This window comes from Callospermophilus lateralis, chromosome 16 (assembly GCF_048772815.1).
Source record: "Callospermophilus lateralis isolate mCalLat2 chromosome 16, mCalLat2.hap1, whole genome shotgun sequence".
In the NCBI taxonomy this organism is placed as follows: Eukaryota; Metazoa; Chordata; class Mammalia; order Rodentia; family Sciuridae; genus Callospermophilus; species Callospermophilus lateralis.
The window spans coordinates 47,456,303-47,467,885 of NC_135320.1; the positions used below are offsets into that span (position 1 = coordinate 47,456,303).

The following is an 11,583-nucleotide window of genomic DNA, read 5'->3' on the forward strand; positions in this document are numbered from 1 at the left end:
ATTATACAAATGATTAAAAAAATGAAAAGGTGATTAACATTATTAGAAAATACAGATTAAAACTACAAGGGCTGGGATTGTGGCTCAGTGGTAGAGCACTTGCCTAGCATATGTGAGGCACTGGGTTCGATTTTCAGCACTGCATATAAATAAATAAATGAATGAAATAAAGGTCCATCAACATCTAAAAAAAAATTTTTTTAAAACTACATAAAAATACCATTACATATCTACTTAAATAACTGTAACTAAAAAGACACATAATAAGTGTTGACAGTGACATGAAGAAGCAAAACACTCATAGATAGTGGATAGGAATGCAATGTGGTTGTTTTAGTCAGCTTTTTCACTGCTGTGACTAAAAGGATCCAACCAGAACAATTTTAGGGGAGGAAAAGTTTATTTAGGGGCTCACAGTTTCAGAGGTTTTAATTCATAGAAAGCCAGTTCCATTCCTCAGGGCTCAAGGTGAGGCAGGACATCATGTGGCACAGGGAAGTAGCTCACATAATGATCATGAAGCAGCAAGAGAGGTCTCCACTTGCCAGACAAGTATATACCCCAAATACACTCCCCCAGTTTCCACCTCCTCCAGCCACACCCTATCACTTCAGTTACCACTCAGTTAATGCCTATCAAGGGATTAATTCACTAATTGGGTTAAGATTCTTAAAATCCAGTTATTTCTCCTCTGAACCTCTTGCATTGTCTCACCCACGAGCTTTTAGGGGACACTCACATCCAAACCAGCCATGGGGAAAATGGTTTGGCAGTTTATTAACAATGAAAAATAAGTTTACTGTGCAACCCTATAATTCCACTCACAGGTAGTTACCTAAGAGAAACAAAAACACGTTCATACAAAGACTTCTATATGAATAATCATTGTAGCATTATTCAGATTGCCAACAAGTGGAAAGCATCATAATTACTGATACTACTATAATAATATGCAAATTTGTTGCTCAAGGGAGAAACTAGGGCTCCTTGTATAAAATTGAACTTCATTCACAGACAGTCTGGACTAAGTAGAGAATATTGACAATAAAGAGTCAAGTACCCATATTAGACCTCTGAGCCATTCAAACACTTAGAAACATGAGTAGAAGAAGAAGAAAAGAAATTAAAAATTAGAAGAAATAGAAAGTGTAGTCTCTTGTGTCTCAGAAGCCACAAGAAAAAAGTTTCAGGGAGGAAATACCAGTCAGCCATGTTTAATCTGTCAAGAATCCAAATAAAATAAGCAAGAGGTTAGCTGGGTATAGTGGTGGGAGGCTGAGATAGGCGGCTCTCTTGAGCCTAGGAGTTCAAGTTCAGGGGTCAGCCTAGAAAACATAGCAACACCCCATCGCAAAGCAACAACAACAAAACAATTTCCCATCACTGTCATCATTGGAAATACAAACAAATGTAATTTTAATAGCAATATGAAAGCAGACTGATGTATATCTAAAAATCAATTAACTGGAAAGAAATAGGGAAAATTTATATAAGATTTTTACTCATTTTTAAATTGTTATTTGTTCTGTTATTGAACTGTCAGAGTTCTTTATATATTCTAGGTACAAGTCCTTTAGCAGATATGTGACATGCAAATATATTCTCCCAATCAGTAGCTTATCTTTTTATTTTTTTCCTTAACAGTATTTTTCTGAAGTGTGAAAATGTTCATATTTTTGAAGTACAATGATCAGGGTTTTTTTATGGATCCTGTTTTTGATGTTTTATCTAAGAAATCTTCCTAACTCAAAGTGATGAAGATTTTCTTCTGTGTTTACATTTAGGCGTATGATCCTTTTCAAATTAATTTTTATGTGTGATGGTGAGATAAGGATCTAAATTATCGGTTTTCATGTGACTGTACAGTTCTCTCATCACTATTTCTTAAAAAGACTGCCCTTTCCCCCATTGAATTGACTTAGCCCCCTTGTTGAAAATCAGTTGACCATGATTGTAAGAGTTTATATTCAGACTCTGAATTCTATTCCTTTGATCCTTATGTCTAACTTTATACCAGTAATAAAAATTCTTTAAAAAAGCTGGCTGTTATTAGTTTAACTTAGGGCTTTATGACTTAAATGTTAACATTTTAACTTAATGATTACAATCAATCTTTACTCAAATTATGATTTGTTTTTTCTTATCTAGAATGTTTAATAGAGCTTGAGCCAGTTCTGAGAACATATGAAGAGATAACTTTTCTTGAAGCTGTTATTCAGCTAAAGAAAACAAAGGTAAATTGCCCTATGAAATGCTAGAAATTGGAACTTTAAACAACTCTCTGTGACTTATGAAGTTTTTAGATTAGTTTTTATCTATATCCTTTACACAGATATGGGTTATAGTTTTAAGATAGGAGAATTTATCAGAGACTTTGAATACTACCTTCCCCTGTCACCACAGGGTTTTCCTGTCTTTTTCAGAAATGACCAACTTCAGATTTAACATGTCCAGAATCTTCATATATCAGCTGTAAATTTAAAATGTGTAATGAAAGGCCATCTATATATAATGAGTGTGAATATCACACAGGGGTGGTTGTGTATGTGTATTTTAATTTACATTTACCTTCCTTAAGTTTTAATATCTACAAAGTAGTAGATACCTGGGTTCTTGGATTTATCTTTTTATTCATTATAATTGGGTTTTTTTGAGATTTATTGTCAAGATAAGTTACAGAATTTTATTATAATTGAAGCCCCAAAATATATCTTTAATTGCTTGGGGTTTGTTTTGTTTTGTTTGCTTGTTTGTTTTATTTTGTTTTTATTTTCTCACTCAAATAGTCCTTGTGGCTTGGACAAAAGTAGCACTAGAAGTTAATGTGAATTACCTAGGACAGTTGTTTGATCAGTCTGGCTCCTGTGTATCAGAAGAACATAAAGGACTGTTACTCTAGGGTTTTCTGATTATTTAAAATTGTTTAAAAAGCTGCTGTAGCCCTTTAGGGCTGAGTAAGGATGGGTTAGCATTTGCTAGGTCTCATTAAATTGCACTTTATATTTGATAATAAAAACCACCAGTTTGGGGCCAGGGGTGTGGCTCAAGCAGTAACGCGCTCTCACCTGGCATGCGCGGGGCGCTGGGTTCGATCCTCAACACCACATAAAATTAAAATAAAGATGTTGTGTCCGCCGAAATCAATCTCTCTCTCTCTTTCTCTCTCTCTCTCTTGCTCTCGCTCTCGCTCTAAAAAAAAAAGACATCAGTTAGCCAAACTCTTAGGTTATGGAACAAGCACAGTCTATAGTTAACTTTATTACTAAATGAGACTGCTTTCTCCTTGTGATTCACTACATCTTTTAACATAACCTTTAGTGTAGTTTAAAAGGAAATATAAAGGAAACAACTAATCCAACTGAAAATTTGTGGTAGCAATATTCATGCCTGAGTTTTGGCAGGAACTTAAAAAGGAACTACTGTTTTTGAGATCTTTTGATAAACTTTTCACTAACTCTCTCACTTCTTTTTTTTGCAGGGATTGGGGGTGGGTACAGGGATTGAACTCAGGGGCACTCCACCCCTGAGCCACATCCCCAGCCCAATTTTTTTATTTAGAGACAGGGTCTCACTGAGTTTCTTAGCATCTTGCTTTTGCTGAGGCTGGCTTTGAACTCAGGATCCGCCTGCCTCAGCCTCCTGAGCCACTGAGATTACAGGCGTGCGCAGGGCTTGACTCCCTCACTTCTGAGTAATCCTTTCCAGAGCATACCAGTTTCTCCACTTGATAGATACAAACCTCAGAAAATATCTCTTTCTGCCTAATTATTTCAGTTCCTTTTTTTCTCCTTACAATTTTTTCTTGTCCTTCCAAACAAAGCTGGATGGAAGGGCCTATTGTCGTAGTTATGAAGGGGAAATTTTAAGGGGTTGATGGCCAGTGTCTCACTGGGGGATTCTTCTGCCCAGAGGAATATATGCCATCATAAATGGCCACCTAAATTTTATTATCTCAAATAATTAACAAATAATAAAACACAAACACTCAGAATACATATTTACAAAAGTGAAGCCCTTAATAAATCTAGTCCACATGGGTTCTTGAACTACACAAAGACAAAATGGCTCCAGTATTTTTTTAAGGGAGTATGTCAAAGGCAGGGGTAGTTTCAAGGGTGAAGTCTTACTTTCCTGATGTCTTGTGGTCAGCAGATTTATTGACATCTTGGCAGGTCACACCCATCTCAGGTGCCCTGTGGGATCTTGGGCAGAGCTTGAGGGGGAGGTTCACCTGCATCAGTCGATCAGTCTCTGAGGGTGCTACAGGGAGTTGGCAATGCCAGACCTGTGCCCTCATTAGGCTACTATGCACAAGAGTCCACACACAGCCGTTGGACAGCTTGTGACAGTTACGAGACCCATTCTAGATCATTTTTGTTTCTAGCACTAGGATTCTACATATAACATTAAGTTTTAAAGAAATTTTGGCCTTTAAAGTAAAGTATATATTTTCAGATATATTAATACCATTTAGTAATAGCATTACTTTCTTCAGTGTTTTTAAGTTGCAGTATTGCTTTCACTTAGAGTTGTTATAGTTTGGGGTGTTTTGTTTTGGTTTGGTTTTCTCTTTAAACCCTTGTATCATTCTGTGAACTGCTGAAGTGAAAATATCATCTGATTTTTACAGATTAGATGTCTAAGGTATAGAGACGTTGTCACTTAAATAACACCTCACATAGCTAGTTAATAGCAGGGCCAACCGTAGAATACAAATACAATAAGATTTTTCATAAAGAAATTTCTGAAAATGAAGATCACTATCTAGAGTGACTTATTTTGTTTGCATTTCCTACATTTTTTCCAATTTTTTGAACCAGCTCTTGTAATTCATGTTTTCACAGATAAATGCTTCCTACATCTTGAATAGTAAAACTTGAATAAAAAAAAATTATTTCATTTCTTAGGGACTGATTTTACTGCTTGATAGGCAATTTGAATTATCACCTGGTCAGTTACTAAGGCATATACAGTTACATTTATAAGAAATTTTTTGTTCAAGTTACAGAAAACCTTACACAATGGACACATAGAATAAAACTAATTTTAAAGTTTCAAATAAAAACGAATTTACAGGGGATAGGGTTGTGGCTCACTGTAGAGTACTTGCCTGGCAAGTGTGAGGCACTGGGTTCAATCCTCAGCACCTCATAAAAATAAATAAATAAACAAATAAATGTCCATCGACAGCTAAAAGAAATATTTTTTAAAAAACAAGTTTATGGATGTGTACCAAATATTATAGTTGATGTGTTGTATACACAGTTGAATAGGAATTTTTTACTTCTAATAGAACAGGTAGTCATAACTGAATAATGGAGGGCTGGGTGCAAAACTCAGCAGTTTTTAAAATTCTGAAAAGCATTTGGCATTATGTTGGTCTGAGGAAGAAAACAGACATATAGGTTGTTTTTCTGTTGTTTGACTGGTTTTTTGCAGTACTAAGTATTGAACACAGGGGTACTTTGCCACTGAGCTACATCTGAGCCTTTTTTGTTTTTTACAAGTAATCATAGGTCCTGTTTGCATATATTACACTTAATTCTCCTTATAGTAATTGTATAAAACAGATATTATTATCTATAATTTATAGATATGATAAATTGAGATACATTCTCATGCTCCAGGTCAAATAGTTAGGTATTCTTGGATTCTGAACCACATCTGATTGGCTACTTGATCTCCATTATAACATATTAGTTCCTTTACTAAGTCCAAGCCTTAGTTTCTTATCAATAAAACAAAAATAATAGTACAAACCCAGTGTATGAAACAGTTAATGCTAAATAATCATTGATAGAAAATGTGTGTATGTGTGTGCTAAACACACACACACCAAAATTTAATAAGTAATAATTTTTTTTTTTAGTTGTAGATGGACATGCTATTTTTATTTATTTATTTTTATGTGGTGCTGAGGATCAAACCCAGGGCCTCACGCATGCAAAGCAAATGTGCTACCTATGAGCTACAATCCCAGCCCAAGTACCTAATTCTTACCAGGCACTTTATATTTATTATCTCAATTTTTAGGGACAATCCTGCATGCAGTTATTATTTTAAAAATGAAGCCCTGAGACTCTGATCGATCAATAATCTGCTCAAGGCAACCAATTAATAAGAGACATAATTCAAGGTCTCTCTATCTAAGGATATTTCCATTTTTCTATACTATCTCTGCCTATAAGTTATATACTGTGTTCTTAACCAATTTAGAGTTTGTTTCCATTGATTTTGTATAAATATATAAAATGTGTTAAGTATGGGCTGGGGATGTGGCTCAAGTGGTAGCATGCTCGCCTAGCATGTGTGAGGCACTGGGTTCGATTCTCAGCACCACATAAAAATAAAATAAAGATATTGTGTCCACCTTAAAAAGAAACTAAAAAATAAATATTTTTTAAAAATGTGTTAAGTAGGTTGTATTTTATTTCTAATTTCCTAATTGCTTTCAATTAAAGTGCGTGTATGTGTTCATTCCAGTTACAGAGTGCCTCGAGTACTATTCACTCATGTGACAAGAGGAAGGAGGTGTCTCTGAACATACCTGTAAATCATGGTCCCCAGGAGGTAAAAAAAAAAAAAAAAAATACACACACACACGCAAATGTACATTTTATACACACACACACACATACACACACACACATATATATATATATATGTAAGAATATGAAAAATCACTCAGTCTTACCCCTTCTTTTAACAATAGGGAACTAAAGCTCAGGAAGCTTTTGGCAAACTTGAAACCAGCTTCTCTGATTCTCTTTCATCACTGATCCCATCAAATCATAAAATGTTTTTTCTTTGGTATTGACTTCTGTCCTGTCATTTTGTACAGTTAATAATGATCTAGGGTGTGTTATATGGGCAACTCATTGATTGTAACTCTACTACATTATTTATGCTGCCTAGTCCTTGCCTTTTATAGTAATTAATAAGAGAGAAAGTCTTTTTTTTTTTTTTTTCCTCACCAAGAAGAAAGATTTCTTTTGGAGCACTCTTCCAGATTTATTTCATGAGTTGTTTTTTCAAAAATATATATATTCACTTTACAGATTCAGAAAAGTAATAATGCCTTCAAAAAAACCTAAAGCAGAATATGTGGGTTTTTAAGTCACTTTATATAAACCATCTCACTTGATCCTTGAGCCTATGCAAGCATATTTGAGATAGACAGTACAAAGAATCAGAGAGCCAGAGAGTTAAATGCCTTGTCAAAGATTAGTCAATAATTCCATGACAGAGCTAGGAGTAGAGTCAATTTCTCCATTACTTTTTCAAGGGTTTCCACTTCTTCTGATTGAAGAAACCTAATAATAAGCCATTGGGGTAAGTCAGTAGATAACCCAGATTCCAAATTTCTTATCCACTATTCAAGCCACTGGACAAAGTCTCTGAGATCATATAGATTATACTGAAAAAAAAATATTTCTGGTAATTGTTGCCCATCTCCTCCATTTGATGAGAAAATTAAGTTTGTATTTGTTGAGTATTTTATATATGTTCCTTTAATTCTCTAAGTTACAATCTGTTAATAGTTCTGAATCTTTGTAAACCAAAAGCAAGAACTGTTAGAAACTCAAGCTGTATAACTTAAAAAAAATTTTTTTTTATTACCCAGTAGGAGTAGTCTCCCTAAACCTATTTATCATTTGTTTACTTTAGGAATCATGTGGATCCTCTCAGCTTCATAAAAGCAGTAGTTCTCCTGGAACCTCGAGGTCCCTGTCAACTCCCCAAGAAAATGACTTTTTATCTGGTACATTAATTTTTCAATCAGAATTGATTTCAAGTTTTCCATTTTCTTTCAAGGTGATATTCTTAGCTGGGAGTTATGGTTTGTATTGAATATACTTTCATATGTATTCATAACTCATTTTCTTAAATGGCAAGGTCTAAAGATGTAAAGATAGCAGTGGCATGTTCAGAGAGGAGAAATGTTTGTAAGTTACCTCAGTATGAAATAGAAACAGATGTGGGGGTTGGTAACTAGGGATTGAACACTGAGCACCTTACCACTGAGCCACATCTCAAGCCCTGAAACTTGCAATTCTTCTACCTAAGCCTCCCAAATCACTGAGATTATAGACGTGCATCACTGCACTTAACTTCAAGAGTAACACTCTTTACAGAGTACCGCTCTTTACAGAGTACTTCAACAGCAGCTTTGAAAGGGAGGTAGTCTTCATTTTATAGATTAAGAACCCTCTGGATCACAGAGCTAGTAGCAGGCAAACCCAAGACTGGACTGAAGTCAGGTCCTTTAAGGAGGACTTTTATGTCACTCCGATACACCAAATTGTTGTCATGATGACACCGTTTCTGGCCTGGACATCTAGTTATAAAGCAGGAGCATTCCAGACAAAAAGAACAACACAGAGGCCTAAGACCAAGAAGACAGACAACAGTGAGTAGTTTGGTTTGGTTGATGAAGAGGGTGAACGAAAGAAGATAGATAAGTAGGCAGGGGAGTTACATCGTCCAGAATTCTGACACTCAACTCAGCTCCTTGGCATGTTGAATTGAGGAGGGAGTAATGCTGGAAAATTTTTGAGCAGGAATGTGTTATGATAAAATTCTTCAATGTAGGAAACTTTTACCAAAGTACTGGTAAGTGATTATGAAAACTGATCCAGAGTGAAAACAAGCAGAGATGGTGTGAGAATTATTATGGAGGCCTCACTGATAGGAGTTGTGATTTTTCACTTGAAGAGTTAAGAAAGAAAAAAAAAAGATAAAGATAAACAAGTTGTTAAACATGGTCCCTGGGTGAATATTAATGCTACTCACAAAAATAAGAGTTGAAGCAGGTCTTAGAGTTAGTGAATGATGATGGAAATTTTTAACTTTTTTTTTTTAATTTGAGCTTCTAGCATTACGTATGGAGGTGATGTCCAGTGGGCTGTTGAAAATATAAAACCATATTCAACAATGACAGAAAATTTAATTACACAGATCTGAGAACAGAGATGGAAAATTGAGACCCTGAGTGAGGCTGGATAGAATTGGGAGAGGGTGGAAGATAAATGTCATATATAGATTGATACATTTAAAAATGTATAATATGAACTACATATTGACACATGTATACAGCTCATGTTTAAAGTGCAGTGGAAGGAAAAGAAGATAGAGAAGAAATATGAGACTATGAGAAGAAATGAAATTCCACAGCTCATAATAAACATAGAATAGACGAGCACAGACAGAAGTATAGTAAGAACATATAGTATATACCCTTATTTGATCTAAAACCTGTTTATTTGCAGAATTAGTTTTCTGAGGCAACTTTATTTATTTACTTAGTTATAGATGAACATAACATCTTCATTTTGTTTGTTTATTTTTGTGTGGTGCTTGAGAATTGAACCCAGTGCCTCACATGTGTGAGGCAAGAGCCACAACCCCAGCCCGAGGCAACTTTAATAGCCGTGAAAACCCAAGAGATTGGGGCCTACCTTCTATGCAACCAGAATGTTGATATTTTAGCTAATAGGAATATCTAAGGAATATTTCAGCCCTAATGAAGATCTTGTGTTTTATAGGAAAAACTCCAGACTACTCTTCTGTGAATCTACATCAGTCAGTAAATCACAGTTGGGATAGTACTGTTGCTGCATCTCAGAGGGCTGTATTCTGTGATCACAAGACCACCCCTTGCTCTTCAACAATAATAAATTCATTCTTAACTGAGAGGTATTCAGGTAAATGTTTACCATGAGACATATTGTAAATGATGCCATCTTACCTCATAAGTATATATCCAGCAGATGCACTGGACAAGATATGCTTGTTGTGTTTCCTCAGTAAGATAAATAAATACATACCCTCTTAAGTAGGAAAACACTTTCAAACTCTGCTGACATGGTATCCCATGAACATCTAATTAAGAAGGAAGTGCTAACAGGAGGTATTACTTACTGTGTCACTAAAGGTAAAGCTAATTTTTAATTTAACAAATATTCATATATCCTGTATATTTGAAAGAAATCAAAAAACAAAACCCGAAGAATAAAGGAATATTTTCCCCATGATTTGTGGCATATAAAAGGGTAGTGCTTTTTCTGAAAGGTGAAGGAAAGATAACCCAGATCTCCTTGTTTCCTGAAAAAATATACGGTGTCCCACATTAGCACAATCATACAAAAATTAGGTTTTATGCCTGCTTTTTTTTTTTTTTAGTAATTTTAGTCATTGCTAAATATCCATCTTCACCTCTTTAATTGTTCATCCCTTACCTTTACAGAGCGTCTACAACCTGGTATAGCCCAACAGTGGATCCAGAGCAAAAGGGAAGACATTGTGAACCAAATGACTGAAGCCTGCCTTAACCAATCACTAGATGCCCTCCTGTCCAGGGACTTGATCATGAAGGAGGACTATGAACTTATTAGTACCAAACCTACAAGGACTTCAAAAGTTAGACAATTATTGGACACCAGTGACATCCAAGGAGAAGAATTTGCTAAAGTTATAGTACAAAAGTTGAAAGATAACAAACAAATGGGTCTTCAACCCTACCCAGAAATACTAGTGGTTTCCAGACTACCATCTTCAAATTTCCCTCAAAATAAAAGTTTATAAGTAAGTCTTTTTCAAGAAGAAAAGTCAGTTTATAGAAGATTATTTATATCTCTGTTACATTGACATTGTTTTTACAAAATCCATATGAGTATTACAAGCTTTACTGAAGATTTTTTTTTTGGAGGGCAAATGTTATCTCCTTCCATGATATTGCAGTATTTTTTTAAGTTAACATAAGTAAAAAGTTTGCATTTTTTTCTACATGTTTCAATTTTACATGTCTCTTTCATTAATTAGAACTATGTTTAGTGTAATAATGTTCTTGTACTTAAAAGTTGTCTTAAAGTATCGTGTGTTTCTGATAGAAGCCATTTGCACACTCATTTTCTCTGTGGATTATTTATTACTCGTCTAAGATTTGATCTTTATGAAGTGTAGACCCTCTATAGACAAACCAGAAATAACAAAGCATTCCTACTCTGTCTTCCCAGATTCATATTCTCTCTAAAAAATCATTCATTCTAAACTCCATGTTCCAGGTTACATTTTTTCTATAAAACAGGATTATTTCAAGGAATACTCTTAATAGCATTATCTGCCCCGACTTTTTAAAATTTTTTTTTTTTTTTAGTTGTTGATGGGCCTTTATTTTATTTATTTTATTTTATACGCGGTGCTGAGAATCGAATCCAGAGCCTCACACATGCTAAGCAAGTGCTCTACCACTGAGCTACAACCTCACCCCCCTGCCCCGAATTTTAACCTCAGCCCTACCCACTGTCAATAACAACCAAGTTCACTAAGGTTAGCAGCCTAATGTGTATTCTCATGCACCTCTTCTTGCTCATAACAAAGTATATGCTAATTTGAGAGAAGGTCATTTCTTAATATTATTATCTTTAAACATCATCCTGCAGCCTACTTTTTGCATTTAGTAGAACAGCATGTATAACTATCCAGATCAGATATAGATCTAACTATTTAATTGCTGCACAGTATTCAGACTGCTTTTTTTCTTTTTTCTTCTTCATCCCAACTGTAGTACGCCCAATCAGTAAA

At 34.9% G+C, this 11,583-nt stretch overlaps 1 protein-coding gene across 1 annotated transcript in view; it reads left to right on the forward strand.

Annotated features, from left to right (window-relative positions):
• Positions 1-10,907, forward strand: part of Ripk2 (receptor interacting serine/threonine kinase 2) — a 33,476-nt gene extending 22,569 nt beyond the window's left edge. Inside the window, exons 7-11 of the mRNA XM_076835659.1 lie at positions 2,149-2,234; positions 6,484-6,570; positions 7,669-7,762; positions 9,546-9,704; positions 10,247-10,907. Of these exons, the coding sequence (XP_076691774.1) occupies positions 2,149-2,234; positions 6,484-6,570; positions 7,669-7,762; positions 9,546-9,704; positions 10,247-10,584 (764 nt within the window). The 3' untranslated portion in view covers positions 10,585-10,907. The remainder of the gene's footprint in view (positions 1-2,148; positions 2,235-6,483; positions 6,571-7,668; positions 7,763-9,545; positions 9,705-10,246) is intronic.
• Positions 10,908-11,583: the final 676 nt, after the last annotated feature.